Source organism: Felis catus, chromosome A2 (assembly GCF_018350175.1).
Source record: "Felis catus isolate Fca126 chromosome A2, F.catus_Fca126_mat1.0, whole genome shotgun sequence".
Classification (NCBI taxonomy): domain Eukaryota; kingdom Metazoa; phylum Chordata; class Mammalia; order Carnivora; family Felidae; genus Felis; species Felis catus.
In genome coordinates, this window is record NC_058369.1 from 115,679,532 (window position 1) to 115,696,994 (window position 17,463).

A 17,463-nucleotide genomic window follows, 5' to 3' on the forward strand; every position below is an offset into this window, starting at 1 on the left:
TTCCTAAGAGGAACCCCTGTTCGTTATAAAGTAACAAGTACGTTTTTTAGGTTGGGCAAAAGTCTTTAAGAATAAAACAGGCTGTTACCAGATGTTTTTAATTTAATTCACTACACATGGGGAGAAATTCACACCAGGCTAGAAAGAAAATCAGGAGAGCAAAGCTAAGTAATCTGCATTTACATGCAGGTCCATAAACTGTATCTGAAAAATGCCAGACATTTAACGTTTAAATTTAGAAACTCTCAAATGCTCAAATGCCAGTCCGACACAACCATTTGCCTCTTTTTTATTCAACATTTGAAGAAAATTAGGACACGCAGGCTAAACATGAAACCAATTAGAATTTGCAGAATGTACTTACATTTTTTTCCCTTAGGTATACAATTTAGACTATGTCTTTAAATTTTTTAAGGAGATAGGACTTTACCCTCAATTTTCTAATTCCTATTAAAGAGAAATCAATTTAGATACTTTTCAGTACCTTTCTATTGTTTTAGAAACTTTTAACAAAGAATACCCCTCTATATGTGAAATAACTTGACCCCACCAAAACTCCCAACTGGAACTAAACCTATCTCATCCAACAAATGTCTTTTCAACTGTCCTAATGAAAATTAAGTACATGAACAAGAGAAATCCACAAAATTCCAGCTAACAAAAAACAAGGTTTGTAAAAATGCTTTACCTGAAAGAGAGCTCAATATAGAAATAAGCAGATGATGATATTTTATACAGCCATCTCTCTCGGCAGAGCACCAGAGAAATGCACAGCAAACCTCTCCTGCCCTCCAGCACACACACTCTCCTATATCCAACCAGACACATGCAGTCCTAGTTTATTTAGATTAACTTTCAGCTTATTGCTTAGCCCAGGTTTAGAAGCGGGGAGAATGGCAGGAGAAAAGCAGAAACTCTAACCTCACCTTGTAAAACCCAGAAAAGCACAAGCTAAACCCAGCACCAGTTAGGGAGCAGCGCCTTTCCAGTTAGCGACAGAGCGAGAATCTGGCCTGCTCTTGAGAAAGGAGCCATTTCTTCAAAATACTCCAGAGGTTAAAACAGTCTCCAAACGTTTTGTAAAGTGACACACTACACATGCTCTCCAAAAAGTGCAATCCCAGTACGTAAGTAGTACAGATCTTTAGTCTTCGCTCTCTTGGTGGTTATTTCTAAGCAAAAATATTGTGGGGGGGGGGGGGGGGGGGGGGAAGGGGCGGGAAACAAAAGGCTGGTATGCAGCAACCTGTGTAACTCTAGAATGACTGAAAAGGCGCTTCTGGGCAGGAGAAGCCCAGGCATTCACTCACGTGTTCCAATCAGCAAATTTCACTCTTCTCAGATACACAGACCGCCTCCGAGGCCTCTCTGACTCCTCGCCACCAACTGGGGGCAGAGAAGAAAAGGCACTCCACACCCACGCGTGTCTGCAGCGGCTTTCCCCTATCCCGTACTTGTAGGTGGGTAGTGGGGATGGAAGAGGGTCACCCACTACTTCCTAATTCCTACAGAGTCCCCAAATCACCCTTCAAGACTTTGATTTCCTATTGCAGCACCTTAGAAGAACATACAGCGGTGAGGGCTTGAGAGACTTCTTCACCAGTAATAATCCAGTGGCAAGAACCACACACAAGACCTTTATTCCTTAGCAGCGCGCACGCACACACCTGCCATAAACTTAAATGCAAGGAATAAGAAACGCCGAGCCATCCAGCAATAAAATAAAGCCATCCAAAAAGCATGGGAGAAAAAGAAGTTTTCAGCTGTGTTGAATCTTTCCTCCCAATAAAAAAGTGAGAAAAGAATTAATGAGAACATGATAAATAAGCTCACCTTTGTCTTTTTGGGACTGAGTGCTCAACTTCCATGAATTTCCCGTGCAGTTCCACTTTACCTGCGGACAGACAAGAAGTGGAAGACAGTTGGCCGGGTTTAGCCGCTCTTCTCGCAATAAGGACCCGCCCAGCCTAAGCCGCGACACAAGTGACCAGAGACCCCCACGGCACGGATGCGTCTCAAGGCCGGAAGGGAAGCCCGGACCCGCGCGGGTGGAAAGCTGACCCCTCGGGGCTGTGTGTACAACTTACAGTTGGGGGGGCGGGGGTCGACTGGCTAGCCCACCACCTGGGTAACATTCTACCCCCAGGCCGCCTCCGCCCACCTCAGGGGGTCACCCAACCCCACGACAGCCGCAGAACCGACGGCCCTTCCACCCACCTCCCTGGACACTCCCATAAGACAAACTCCGAAGAGCCGGCTACGCTGGCTTTTTTCAGGGAGGGACGCCGGGCCCTTCTCCGGCTTCAAGCCCAGGCCCTCTAGGAACCAGGGTAGGCGCAGAGTGCACCGCCAGACATACACCTCCGCACAGAATGAACAAGGCGCGAAGGACAGCGCGGCGCCCGCCACGCAAAAAAACACGGGCTCCTGGAGGGACTTGAGCGCAGCCCCGCCACGCAAGGTCCCGCGCGCGCGGAGCATGCCCCGCCACCCCCCGAGGCCGGGGCGAAGAGAGAGGCCGAGGCAGGGCGCCGCAGCTGGGGCCCCCTTGCCCGCGACCACCCGCCGCCCTCGCCCACCTGCCCCTCTAGCTCGTCGGACGCGGGGAGGTTGAGCATGGAACCTAGGTCGCACCAGCCTGCGTCCCGCAGGATCTAGAGGAAGCGCCGGGCCGCCTGTGTTTAGGCACCAGCCCGCGGCCTCACTCTGCAGCAGGGTCGAGGCCACTTTGTGTTCTCCCGTGCCTGGGGTCTGGGGGGAGACGGGGGAACTGCGAAACCAACACCGTAAATAACGTGCAAAGAGAGAAAGGAAGGAAGGAAGGAGGAAGGGAGGGAGCGAGGAAGAAACGGGCGTCCGCGCTCGGCCCCCAAGGCCCGGCGTGCCGGAGACTGGAGCCCGCGCCTGGGCCCGGGCGGGGCAAGCGCTGAGAGTCCGGCGCTCGCGGTCGCGCCTCCCCCAGCCCAGCTCCCGTCCGAGCCCGCACCGGGGCTTTCTGGACAGCGCGTCCGCCGTCTGCCCGCAACGCCCCGGGAGGAGGGGAGCCGGGTTGGAGCCCAAGCTGAAGAAAGCACCCTGGACCTCGCGCGCGTGGGCGCCCGGGCCTCGCCCCACCTCCCCGCCCGCTCTCGCCTGGGCCTGGGGCCCTGTGTGGACGTCCCGGTGGCAGCCGCGGGCCTAGCTCCGGGTGCGCGACCCTGGCAGGCCCGGGCGGGCTGCGCGGGGCTGGAGCGGGCGCGCCTGGGGCGGGCCCACCTGAAAGCGCCTCGATGGCCTTAAGGGCCCAGCTCTCGTCCGGACAGTCCACGAACGCGTAACCAGTCTTCACCAGGAAGGGTCCCGACACCGGGATCTTGGCGTCCTTGAAGATACTTTCCAGGTCCGAAGGGACCGCATTCTCGCTGAGGTTTCCGATATACAGTTTGTTCATTGTGAAGAGTGGTTGTTATTTAAAAAAAAATTTCACAGGAAAACGAAAAATTAAAACCACCCACAGTGATGGAGGGCTCCGGCGGGTTTTGTTCTCTTCGTTTTCTCGCCGTTAAAACACACCAACACAGTTACAACCAAGAACAAGAACGACGAGCGAAAAATCAAATCCGAAGGTTCTTGTTTTTCCTTTTCTGAATATTAAAAAAAAAAAAAGAAAAGAAAAAGCCTTGCTACAACCCAAACGCATCAACGAGTCTTCCTAACTCTGAGGAGGAGGCGGGATTAGCGAAAAAAGGAGAGGAGGAGGAGGGGAGAAGAACTACTTTTTGTCTCTTCCTCCCCAACCCCTTTGGCATCGGCCAGCGGACTGTGAAAATATCACACTACGTGAGGGCAAGCGCCGCCTCCCCTTAAAAAAAAAAAAAAAAAAAAAAAAAACCCAGAAGGGTGACTGGCAGGAGGGAGGGGGAAGGGGGGGGGAGGAAGGCGCAGGAGGCGGAAAAAATCCGCTCCGAGTGTCCGGCTTTTTGAATGAGCCACGTGTTCAAACTACAAATCAACGTCTCACGTGAGGAATCCCAGCGCCTGAATTAGAGTGGGTTTCGGGGGAAAAAGGAGGAAGAGAGGGGGAGGGGAAACGAGCTTGAGCGAGAGACCCTGAGAAGGGAGGAGGAAGAGGGAAAAAAAATGCTAAAGGAGCCTCAGCCGGGGCGCGGAGGGGAGCGCGGCTGGCGGCGCTGATTGTCACAACAGAGTTTAGAAAGGGTTATCTGGTCGGGGCGGATCCTGAGGGGGAGGGGAGGAAGGGAAGATTTTTTTTTTTTTTTTAATGAGATTCGGGTGGAGGTGCTAATTAGGCAATTTCTCAGCTCTAGTTACCAGAGTTTTAAATATTCGATTGTTTTAAATAGGTAATTAACAAACCCAAAGAGTCGCAATTTCGAACTCGCCTTGTGGCTTTGATGACATTTGAAGTATAACCTCTGCAAAGCCGCAAGCACGTTTCCAGAGCTGGCAAGGGCGGAAACGCAGCAAGGGGGTGGGATGGGAGGGGGCGAGAGAAGCGGGCAGACGCGCCCCACCTTATGCACCCTTCAAGGGCCCGGGCACGGGGGAAGAGGGGCGGCCCCGAGCCAGGGCGGTGGGGGATGGGAGCCCGCGGCGTCCTGGGCGGGTGTCTGGGCGACACCTCCTCCGCCTGCGCTCGCGTTGGCTCTCGGCTTCGCGTTTGCGATTGGTTGCGCGATTCAGAAAAGGCTCAGAGATAAATGAGGCCGGGGGCGGGCTTGGCCACCAGTGGGGGAGGGGAGCGGAGGGGCGGAGGTATTTGGCGTGGGGATGTGGGGGGGGGTCCCCGAGCCTCGGAGGCCGGAGGAGAGAAGTCATAGTGGGACAAGTCGGTATCTAAACGGAAACCATTTCTTCCTGTAGTTTCCAGAGGAGGAGGAGGAGTGGGGTAGGCTGGTACTTTTATTTAAAGAATTTTAGTTGGAGAACTTGGGACTCTTAAAACAGGAAGACCGCTCTGCGTTACCCCTAGGTGATATTCGCACTTGAAAAATTGTTGAAGTCTTTTTCTGCCTCGTTTTTGCCGGCATTTGGCCATGAGAGCCATTCATAATTTCCCCTGGATGTAACGAGTACAATGGTGGGTGTGTGGGGGAGGGTCTGGGCCCGGTGAAGCCTTTACTGGGCCAACAAAATGTAGACTGGAGAAGAGGAATACGGAAATGAACACAGTGCTCGGGTTCTTGTGGAAATCTGCAAGTGCCGTTTAATGATTGTGCACTCTACTCAAAAGCTTCATTTCCACCAGTTACTTGTGGTATATTTTTCACAGGTATTCCATGGAAAAGACGAAAAATGATGAGTTTTAAAAAGCGAATGAAATTCTATGTAGCAGGGAAATATAAACAGGAATCTTTAATGACCTGGTACTCTTAGTAGAAAATATATTGTGTGATAGAGAAAATATGACTTAAGTGGAAACATTTCAGTATTTAAAATTGATGAGTTCGTTTCTCTGTCAAATCTGTGTATAGCATTTAAAAGTGTATGTTTTCCAATTAAAAGATGAATGACATAATTTTTTCAACATGTGGGAATTATTGCATGAAGCATTTACATCTTTTCTTTTAAAAGGAACTTATAATTTTGTGTTAAGGAACCGGAAGGTGTCAGATCATCCATTTTAAATGCAACTGTTCTAACAGGTTTTTTTCTGCCAAGCAAATCCAACTTTTTAAATATAAAAAATATAAACTCACTTTCACAGTATTTTCATTGACATTTAATTTAGTGAAATGTTTTTACTTTATGAGATCGATGTGCTATTGTGTAATAATACTTAGAACTATATTATGAGTTCTATAAAGAACATTTGGATGGTGAGATTTTAAATTTATGGTTAGGTTTAACTTTTAAAAAGAGCTTAATTTTCCTTTTCATGTGTTTAAAAAGCCCTTTGTTCTAAAAAAGAAAAAATATGTATTCTTCCTTTAACTTACATAGTACTCAAAATGTAAATATCAAAAATGATTAATTTTTTTTCATGTACCTGTCGCATGTGATCAAAAGCTATTTGGAGAAATGTGTTTTCACTCACTTAGTAATATTTGCTTTTCTAAGTATCTCTTTATATATTGCAAACCAGTCTTTTGATCATTTAGCTTTTAGTAATTTTTCATTAAGAACAAATCTTCTATATTCAGCTTGCTTCCAAAGTCATTTGAATGGTGCCTTCTGGATTGGTCACTGTATTTGCTCTTACTAAAACTGCGACCTAAGGAAGTATCTACTTCTAAAGCATGGGATAAATTGTTTATTTTCCATAAATACTAGCCCGTGCTGTCGGTCACTATCAAACACATCTAACAGCTGGAATTTAAGACAACTGTGTGCTGTTTTGATGAAATATGTTCCTGGAACTCGTGAACTTAATCTGTGTATTATTTTAACAAACTGGATACTCCGTCTTGGACCTTAGAAACATACAGGAGTTCTATAAGCTCAGACATCAAAGGGTGGTGAATACAGTGCACTCCACTTCCAGTCTTCCAACCATTTAAGGGGTAACTATGTATTCACTGGCTGAGTAAAAAGAACATGGGTAACTGTCTTTTCACTGGCATTTCAAGTGCAAAAGTATCTTTAGTGGATTTTCAAAAATGAATGTAAGGTTAGTCTAACTTCCAGTCTTCCAAGGAGTCTCACACAGGAAATTAACACTGCATATGGGCTACTCGAGTTCTTGCCGAAGCAGTTGCAGCTCCTAATTTTAACCCCTCGAGAGAATCCCACCTATTGTGTGTGCTCTGATGCGGCTGAGTGTCACCAACTGCAGCCTGTTTACTCTTTGGACAGCTGCACCTACTCCTTATCTCCTGAAGGCAATAAAAATGTTTATGGATCAGTGTACTATTAAAGGAGAAAAACTGTTTAGAAGGTCGGTTACCGTTGCTGTATCCACAGGTTATGAGCGAAGGCTGAGCAGGTAGAGGCGAAACAAAGGGCATTCTTAATGCTACCCCTCCTAACACCCGGCCGCTTCTGGGACCACCGGAGAGCCGAAGTCCTTACCGCGGGGTGGGCACGCAATGCCCGCCGCGTCCTCGCCGGGGCCCCATAGGTGTTTTTTAACATACTCTTGCTCCTTCAAACAGCTCTCCTGGACTTATGTGTTTAAACCAGATGCATGATAAGTGGTAACCTAACTCTGCTCTCCAGAATCTGCCTTCAGTAATTTTTGTTTAAAATCAGAAATAGTGCCCCAGGAGATGAGAAGATGGGGCTGTTTCCTTTTGCCCCTGGCTCTGCCCGGAAAAAGAGGGCGGGATTCTTGCAGCTCCCACTGTGAAGATCCTTCGTCGATCGCCTGTTCGCCTCGGAGGGCCTCGATCACTGGCCCTGTGGCGGGACAGGCACTTCCTGGCTCCGCCTCGGGGTCTGTTCCTCCGCGCCGAGCTATGGACGAGTTGGACGTAGGGGTCAGGGGAACCTCTACAGTTCCCCTCGCCACACATCACCTGAGGTCCTCCTCCTCCAGCGTGCGCCCGCCCGCCCGCGGGCCGCGGCAACCGACCAGGCAGCGTGTGTTCAGGCCTATTTCGGGTGTACGAGAGGCTGCCTGGCGCTGGGGGAGGTTTGGTACCCACGGAGAGAGACTGCAAGTAGCCCTGGTTCAGCCCTGAGCCTCGGTCCGGGGCGGGGCGGGGCAGCGAGACGGGGGCACGCGGCGCGCAAACGCGGCCCCGGGGCGGAGTTTCGCGCTCCGCGGGGCCGACTCGCCGAGACCAAGTTGAGCAACCGGCGTGGAGAGAGACACCGCCCCTGGCTGGGGAGGGGGCGGGGGGGGCCTTCTTCGCTCACCCGATTGGTGGACGGAGGGAGCCTATCACCGTCGGCTGCCTCCGCCGGAGCTGTTTGCTGGTTTCCATTCATTGGACCCCGAGCCTCCCTTGGATTTCCATCTTTTGTGGCGCGAAAATAACTCTTTGCTCCCTCTCATTGGTTTTGTTGTTGAGGGGTGGGATTGAGTTCTCTTCGTGTTCTCATTTTTCCTGCCCTTTAACTTCGAGCCCCCAACCCCAACCCCAAGGAGGAAAAAGGGAGGTAACTAAGGAAGAGTAGAAAATTGTTCGTGTGCGTGTGGAGCCCGCCCCTTGGGCTGACCGCGTGGTGCCCGCAGAGTCCCCACCCTTCCCCCAACGTCCAGCACCCGGAGGTCCTCGGTTTGCGCCATGCTCACCAGCTGGAGTCACATAGGCTCCCTGCCCCTTTCCAACATCTTAGAATTTATACCTCTTTTTTAGTTAAAACAAGAAAATACGTTTTCAGATACCTGAATTTTCCTGGGCTTCTAGAAAAACCGACTCTTTCTGCCCCCTCCCTTTCTAACCCCCTTTTGTGGTCCACAGGGTTGTTTTAAGCAAAACCAAACAACCCCTCCAAAAAAAGCAAACGAAAAATTCCGGGTAAAGTCAACTATGCCGAGACCACGTTTTCGTTGAAGCTGCCCTAAGACCAAAGAGGCTGAGACCGACCTTGTAGGATTAGCGATTTCTGTAACTGAAATGTTCTAATTTTACTGAGGTTTGGTAGAGACGGTGAGAAACATAAATAAGGGTTCGTCTTGGAAAAGGACAAAACAAACGAATAATCCTATTTAATTTGGTTAACTGAAAGAGCTAACAGATGTAGTGCTGTATTCTAGGTAGTGGTGTCTTTGGTGCGTTTGTATTTGTATACATAAGTTGCCATTGTTCTTCTCAAAAATAAAGATCAGAACTCTGGCCATGACAGAAAAGAAGGAAGTGTGAATTTGTTTGTTATATCTAATTTCATAACAGACTCAAATTATTTCATTATCTAAAGAAAATGAAATGTACTAATCAGAAATACAACATAATTTATTCACAAATAATTGTTCATTTTTTAAGTCTTGACAGAGTACTTGATTTGGTTAAAAAAAACAGTAAAACAATAATTGCTCAGTAAAAAAAACTTTGAGAGAATCGGTTTAAATCTGTGAGTTCAAAATTTGTCTATATTGTTAACTCTTAGCTAGTAGGGATGTTACATCATCCTCCTAAGTTCTTTTGGAAAAACTATATTTGTTCTTTCGTTTTAATCTCTAAAAGCCAACTAATTTAAGTAATGTAAATGACTATCTACCATAAAACTAAAAGGTATTTGAGCAACTCTTTAAAACAAAATTTTAAAAACTGACTTAATCAGGAAAGAAAAACTTCTAAAATACAGACCTATTTTGTTTACATTTTGTATATATATTTTCACTACATTTCAATAAAGTGGTTAATAGATGTGTATTTTTGAAATTTTCATGTAAAATTATTTCTCAGAAACTGAGTAACTTACAAATGGTTTCTCCTGAGTTGAACAAATTAAAGCTTAGAGGCTACATTTATAGTGTAATGCTGAAGATTACAGAGTTAATAATTTAGATAACCCTTAAACACCTAAAAAATGTTAAATCCGAAGAGGATTATTTGTAAAGTGATTTTGAGTTGGGACTTACATAGTCTGTAATATTTATATTTTGAAAATGACACAGTAGAAAAAACATTAAAGAATTTTTAGAGAAAATTTCAATTGTAAAAAAAAGTTCCAAATTTAATCTGGACAAGTCAAAACTCTAAAACCTGAGATATTTTCAAATGTTTTCTTGAATTCAAAGATTTCTATAACCAATATTTTTCTTTTAATAAACTTTGTTCTGGTTGGGAGAAACTGATTTATTAAATTTTCAACTATTATGTCAGGAATGAGAATTTTAATCTATCTGGTAACTTTATACATGATGTTAAAGTGGTAGATAAACATGATTCTTTTCATTGCAATTATATCCTTTATGTTATTGCTTCACTTGAGCGAAACTTTAAAATATTCATTATTATTACTATTCTCCTGGGAGGAAGGAGGAATGAGACCTTTAGTGGAAAGAGTCTTTGGTAATTGGTGTGTGTACATAACTATTTGCTGACCGGCCACAGAAAACAAAGAAGATAGGCATTTGTCTGTTGGGGGAGGGGTGTGGAGAGGCTGAGAAGAGTTGGGCATTTAAATTGATTTCTGGGTTGTAACTCATTTATCCTGCAGGTTTCCTTGCTAAAGGTGGAGGGAAGGTGGTAGAGAGTATGTATTAACTCATGGAGCAAAATGGGACAGTAATCCAGGCATGAAATCCCACTGGAAAGAACAATAAGAACCTACTCTCCTCTCAGATAACCGGAAAGCAAAGCACATGCTGAGGTTATGGCTAGTGTTCAGCGTTTTCTAACACGTGCATTTAAAAGACATATCTTAAGTTACCATTTTCTTATTAGAACTCTTTTTTTTCCTGACCAGTTCTTTTCCAGAATCCCATTCCACAAAATTTGGGAACTAAAAGTCCCTTTCATGAAACAGCAGGTTTTGTGACCTGTATATACAAATCAGCTATAGACAAATCAGCTCCTAGATGATTTTAGAGATAAACTGAGGAATTCCTCATGTTGTCTATAAACAGAAAGTTAATTTTTAGATTTTAATAAGGCAGAGTATATTTGTAAATTCCTTACTTGCAGGAATAATGGTATAGACCGTTATTACCATTTCCACTTTGACTCATTAAAATTCATTCCCTCTTGAGTTCAGTTTACATTTTGGTCCTGAGCTTCTTAGTATGATGATCCCAGTTTTAAAGATGGAAACAGCAGGCTAAGTGAGAATTATCATTACTTCAAAGAACTTCAGCTGAAGTTCTTAATCTGAGACCATGAGACATAGCAGAAAAGAAAACAAAACTAAAGATCTGAAATCTTTATCAAAATTGACACTATAAAGATTTGTCCTAAAATTTGTGCCTAACACTTGTTTGGAAATTTTTAACTCTTTTTGGGGGGTAGCTTGCTTAAAAACAAAAGTTGGTGGTATTTTTTATTGCTTTTTTCAAATGACAAATTTACAATAAATTATTTTTAAAATGACAGTTGCCACTGCCTTCCCTAAGGCAAAGTTTTATTTGAGCTGAGGTTTAATATCAATAATTGGACCTGTGTGATAGTTTTCCCTTATTTAATTTTGGCAAGGGGGTGTCCTGTGCCGGTCATTGAAGTAATTTCTCTATTTTTAATGTTATTTTTCTTTGTAAATGATTCATATCTTATTTATAATCTAAAAATGTTTTTCCTAGCACTTTCCAAGACTTGGAGAATAATTTAAAACTAACTAAATCTTACCCCCCAAAATATTAGTAAAGACTTCTTAAAATGTGTATAATTTGATACAAGTTAGAAATATATTACTATTGAATATTTTTCATTAAGCTAACATAACTGTATGATTCTTTCTAATTCTAATACATTCTATTTCTAATCCAGCTATTAAAAATCTAATTCATGAAAGGACACTAACAAAGGTCACCAAAAAACAGAAAAAAATAGCAATTCTATTACTTCAGAAACATGTATGTTCTCTATTATGTTGACATTTTGTTCTGGGACAATTCAATGTAGAATGCTGTCACCTTGTTTTGTTTTCGTTTGTTGAAAATTGCCTAGAATTTTGCTCCTTGATTCTATTACCATACATCTTATGGTAATTTTTTTGCTCTTATATTTCTTTACTACCAAGAATAAAATGACATTTTTGGTTTTGATTTAAGTGAATGGCCATCTATAAAAAGCCCAATAAAAAACAAACTAAAAAATGTAAAATTTTAGTGTAATGCATTATATGTGCTTTCCCCTGGCAACAATAGTTCTATTCAAACTTTATTTTAATTTAGAACCAATATTGTGAACTTTTAAAACAAATTAATTTGAATTTTGTTTTAAATATTAATAAACAAAAAAATTGAGTATTTTCATCCATTGAAATAGATAATAGAGTTACAGATAACATTGCTCTTTCCCCTCGACAGCAACAAATCCAGCTGAGGGCAGTTTTGTTGGGTATGGAATGCAGTCAGTGTGTGCAATTGGACATGAGAATATATACACATATTCCTGCTGAGAAGCCTTTTGTGGAGATTTGTGAAGCAAGATAGAACTTGTGTTCAAGTTCTGAGGCTGCAGGTTAAAACAGGCAAAGTAAGCACAATTTTATCATTAAACTTTTTTCTTCACCATCAGAATTCTTCAGTTTATTTTGGAATCTGGAGAGAGAAGAGTAAGTACAGATTGAACTGGAATTAGGATGCTATTAGTACGTCAACATTAGAATTTAAATAATTCAAAATGTTTTCATGTTTCTGTGCCTTCTTTTCTATTTTTAAAAGACTATTTTATTATACATGTTAAATACCCAATAACATCTTTAAAACATGTATGTGATCAATTTTAAAAGTTACAGAATAAGATGATGACCTGTTTTGAAAGTGGTGTTGAATTTATTTACAAAATATGAAGTTGTCACAAAACTCTTCTGTTGGATTGTCTACCACTTCTGTTTGTACACACAATCTATATGTTGATAACTTGTTTTAATCAAAGTAGCATTATTTGACAAAATGTCTTTACAAAAAAAGAGCCAAAGATATGGTCTGCTGCTGTTTGGAAACATGTTTTGAAACCTCAATGTGGAGAGGAAACTCAGATTTTAAGTGAAAGCTGGGTCCTGTTATTTACTGCTCTTTTGATATTTATTGACAGACAAGGAAATGGATTAAACTGTAATGTTGCTTCAGAGATGACCACCAATAAAGTTCTCAGTGGCTCTAAGTTAAGAATGTTGTTTCAATCAATGATAGTCCATTCTTATTACTATTTTACTATTGTTGTAAGATATTCTCTTTCTTTGATTATTAAATATCCCTAAATTATTTCATTACCAAGAAGATAGGGTAGGGTCACGTTATGTTAGCATAGCCAAACATTTTAACACTTAGAGATTTTAAACAGATGAAGAATAAGCATTGCTTTTTAAATAAACAAAACAGTTTATTATCATTTATTTTGCAATAAGTAGTGCATGTATTTTCTTATCTATACCAGTGTTCTGCTAATGTTATAATAAGCTGAATTACTCTCACACATGGCAGTTAATGGAAAAATCTCTTACACCCAAAGACAGAAGATACATAAGCAAGAAAAAAGATCAAAATCAGCATGTTTGTGAAACTCTTTTTGTTTTGTTTTTTGTTTTTGTTATTTGTGGAACTCTTGATTAAGCCAAAAATGAAAGTATCTTCCCACAACAAAATCTAGTAATCAGGTTTCTAGTTTCCATTGATTAAACAGTTAATGGTTAAAACTTGAATGTATGGTTAGTATCCAGATATTACTAATTAACTTGGGAAGAATCTCTTTAATAGTTTACAGTTTCATTTAATGTAACTTTGTGATATAAAAAAATTTTTACTTAATTTGCTAAAGGTTTTTTTTTTCATGTTTCCTTGAGGAAAAGTAAAAAACACGAAAGTTAAGCTGAAGACTATTAATTATTTTGTTAAAATCTATTATCTATAGGTTAAAATACGTTTATTTTCCTTCTAATTTTTCCATGAAAGCTTGAAATGTAACCTATTAAAAGTCAATATATTAGGGGTGCCTGGCTGGTTCAGTCGGTAGAGCATGGAACTCTTGATCTCCAGGTTTTGAGTTCAAGCCCCACATTGGGTGTAGGGATTACTTAAAAATAAAAAAAGTCTTAAAAAGAAATAAGAGTCAACAGATTTAATGGCATTTATAAACTCATAAAACAGGTTTTACTAATATTTAAAAAAATAAACCAAGAATTTAAGAATATTGGATAATTTGATTTTATGTATATATAACTGATTAGAGGTTGTACATTCAAACAGAAATTTGAAAGCAATACAGTTCAAGCACCTTGCCACATAGTGGCATTATCAAAGTGATTGTGCAATGTAATATGAAGTTATAGGATTTTGAACTCAACTATGGAGGTACCAATATAATATGCAAATTAATTATTGTTTTCAAAAACCCAGGCTAGAGTTGATGTAAAGTTAAGAAAGCAGACTCTGTGGTGTAGAGTGAAGTCGAAGTGTTTACAGTGCTTGTAACAGGAAAAGGCTGTATGAACCAGAAGATCTAGATTCACTATTGTTAATAGTTACAGTTTCTCTAAACTATAATTTTGGTAGCTAACATTTTGTCTTTGGAAGTATAAACTAGTAACACATTTTATTTAATAGAAAGAGAAAGAGGTTGAGGCAATGTATGTTGCAGGCTAGCACTATAAGACTCAATATAGGAAAACATTTCCCCTGTTTTAGATATATATTCCGAATTCTTGGATACTTTGTATAAATAAATTTGGATTTTTTTGTTTGTGTTTTTAATTAGGGAATTATACAAAGTATCTTTTTAAATATGACTTTCAGTAGAAGCTGTTTCATAGTAAAACAATTCTATAATTTGCAGACTGGAAGGATTATTAGGTATTAGGGATTATTAGGTAAAATAGTTTCCCATTTTACAGTTGAGGAAATTGAGGTCAGGGAAGGTCCAATGCACATAGACACACAGCTAGTTCAGTGGCAGGGCTGAGATGTGTTTATCATGGAATGAAACCATTTAATAGTTCTGAGTGGGAGATAATAGCAAATACTTTTTTCCCTATTTTTGGTGGTAAGTAAACAGACCCAGGGGGAGGTTTGCCCAGATCCAATACATTACTTTAAAACAAACAAACAAACAAACAAAGAAAAAACACCTACATTTATCCTAATAAGAAGTTCTATACATCATTGAAAGTTAAAGCAAAATCCTTGAAGTAAAAGAGATGTTGGGGGAAAAAATAATGGCTTATCTTAGTAATTTTGCTCAGAATCTCTTTAAACTATCCCAAACAGGTGAAAATCAGTTCAATGTAAAAGGCTGGTAAGGAAGAAGATCCCATGATTTCTCTCACCCAGGATTTCTCTTGTGTGCTCTCAAAAACTGGATCCAAGACCCAGCTAGCTACATCAGGATCTCTAGGGGTTAATAACCACCTCACATATTCTTAGCAGCAAGCTAAGAAATTCCTCCTCATATTAAACTTCAAAAATGGGATGTTCCTATTTACTCTATATTAACAATACTTTAACAGTGAGCTTGGATTTTTTCTTTTTGCCTTAGGGAAATTTCAGGGGTGGGGGGAGCTGTGTATTACCACACACACACACACACACACACACGCACACACACACGCACGCACATACGCATTCACATCTCCCCATGGTGTAATCCAAACTCTTCCCTCCTCTCCTATGTATTGGATCCTTGGAGAACAGTTTGCAGAAGCACAACTGCCATGAGCTCTTATTTGCTGACACCAGTACATAGTGTGGTCATTGGTGATAAATTCTCCTGGCTTCCCACTCCTAATGAGATGCATGAACCTAAGAGCACAACAACCAGTTGGCTGTGTCTTTGAATGAGAAGTGGCCCTGGGACATCTGGGTGGCTCATTTGGTTAAATAGCCTGACTTCTGCTTAAAGCATGAATCCATGGTTTGTGAGTTCAAGCCCCACATTGGACTCTGTGCTGACAGATTCTCTGTCTCCCTCTCTCTCTTCCCCTCCCCCACTTGCTCGCTCTTTCTCAAAAATAAATAAGCATTTAAAAAAAAAAAAAACAAAACCTGTGCTTACACTTAAACTTCTAGATCTGTTGATCTTCATAAATTGTGGATACTACACTGGCACCTGTTTTCTATGTATATAGCTGAACCTCCTGTGACCCTGGGTCAGTTTTTTGTTTTTGTTTTTGTTTTTGTTTTTGTTTTTGTTTTTAACCTCCTTGGCTTTTGTTTCCACAGCTGTAAAGACAGTTTAAACTATTTACACCATTCACCATCCTTTACCTTTTTCACAACAACAGAGCACTGAGTAGGCTTTCTACAAATATTTTTGGAATTTAGTTTTCAGGAAAAGGAGTAAGACCAGATACATCAATGAAATTATTGGACCACTTCAGAAAGTTCTATAAAATCCAAGAGGGGAAGAGCTTACTGCTGGAAAATAATACAGAGAACGGTATTTTGTGTACATATAACCAGTTTCAGAGAAAAGAAAGCTTATTCAAATACCACAGATCAGGGGCCCCTGGGTGGCCTAGTCAAGCATCTGACTCTTGATTTTGACTCATGTCATGATCTTATGGTTCATGTCCTCACTGACAGCACAGAACCTGCTTGGGATGCTTTCTTTCCCTCTTTCTGACCCTCAAGTGTGCAACACGTGCTCTCTCTCAAAATAAACATTAAAAAAATATTTTTAATAAAGTCTTTTTTTTAAAGATTTTATTTTTAAGCACTCTTCATACCCCAAAAGGGGCTTGAACTCACAACCCCAAGACAAAATATCACATGCTACACTGACTTAGCCAGCCAGACACCTCCACAGTCTTTTATAATCAATGGTTTCCTTTGTTAGAATCAGATCCGCATGCTTTATATGAACTTAGATAAGAAATTATTACCATTTTACAGAATTTATGGGCTAAAGAGAGTAAAAAAAGGAAAAAAAGGTCAAGAATTTAAAAATTGATGAGTCAAATGTCAAATTAGTAGATGATCAATCGGTATGAATGTTTACTAATAACTATAGTTGGCTTTTGAATTAGTTTTCTAACTGCTTCCTTTAGATTTCTGAAGATATATCAATTTAGATATTTTAATTGTATAGAAACAAATTATAGAAATTAGAACAACAACTGGAGCCTCTTCATGTCACTCTTGATCTTGGGGCTCTGAGTTTGAGCCCTGTGTTAGTGTAGAGATTACAGAAAAAAAAAATAAAATAAAAAATAAAAACTTAAAAAAAAATAACTGCAGCTTCTTGAGACCAATTGGAAGATATTCTAGATCAAATTAAAGGGAAACGAAATATCATTACATTTAAATCATATATACTGAATTTAAATAATTTAAAGTGCTCAGTTTAAATATTTATGTTTACTTGTATTCTTGGTGGTTTCTTGAAAAATTCTGCAAGAAGAACTTAGAAAAAAGACATAAAATTTTCATTTGTGCTGTAGTGACTATCTCTGGCTTGGGCTTTTCCCCTTTAGAGTTGAAACATTCATCTGTGCAACTTTCAAAAGGAACTTTTCCATAGAATTAAAAAACTTCAGCATGGTTGCTCCTTGCAAAATAGCTTTAGCAGTGGTGCATTCGAAAACCTAGCAAAAATAATGGCAATAGCAGGGCTCGAAGGAAAAATTCTGCCGATGAAACTTGATTTTAAATATTTAACATAAGCATAGTTATAGGACTCAAGCTTTAATATCTGTGATTTGAGTATCCCTGTGCATTTTATGTGTTTAATTCATTCTCATGAAATGAAGGAGGGAGAAGTTTGATGGATCAAACTGAGTGATTTAGAAAACATTTTTTAGTTTTCACTTGCTTAAAATAATAAAATTTAATGCCCTCAAAAAAGCAGTTAACTGGAATTTATCAAAAGAGATTTCGGTGGTGCTTTCACCTATGACATGTCCATTTTTTTCAAAGACTAAAATTTTTAAAGTCTAGGCAAATTGAAAGGGTATTTCGTTAACACAAATTTTTAAATGTGA

The 17,463-nt window shown here is 40.8% G+C and overlaps 1 protein-coding gene across 6 annotated transcripts in view; it reads right to left on the minus strand.

The window, feature by feature from the left end:
• IGF2BP3 (insulin like growth factor 2 mRNA binding protein 3) overlaps positions 1-3,821 on the minus strand; it is a 151,797-nt gene extending 147,976 nt beyond the window's left edge. For 2 of the 6 annotated variants that reach the window (XM_019825602.3, XM_003982846.5), the window contains exons 1-2: positions 3,256-3,818; positions 1,834-1,894 (exon numbers count right to left, since the gene is read on the minus strand). In XM_019825602.3, the coding sequence (XP_019681161.1) occupies positions 1,834-1,894; positions 3,256-3,430 (236 nt within the window). In that variant the 5' untranslated portion in view covers positions 3,431-3,818. Of the gene's footprint in view, positions 1-1,833; positions 1,895-2,217; positions 2,237-2,579; positions 3,169-3,255 lie in introns of those variants that run through there. The other 4 variants (XM_045052498.1, XM_045052496.1, XM_045052497.1 and 1 more) reach the window with 3 other exon arrangements.
• Between the last annotated feature and the right edge of the window lie 13,642 nt (positions 3,822-17,463).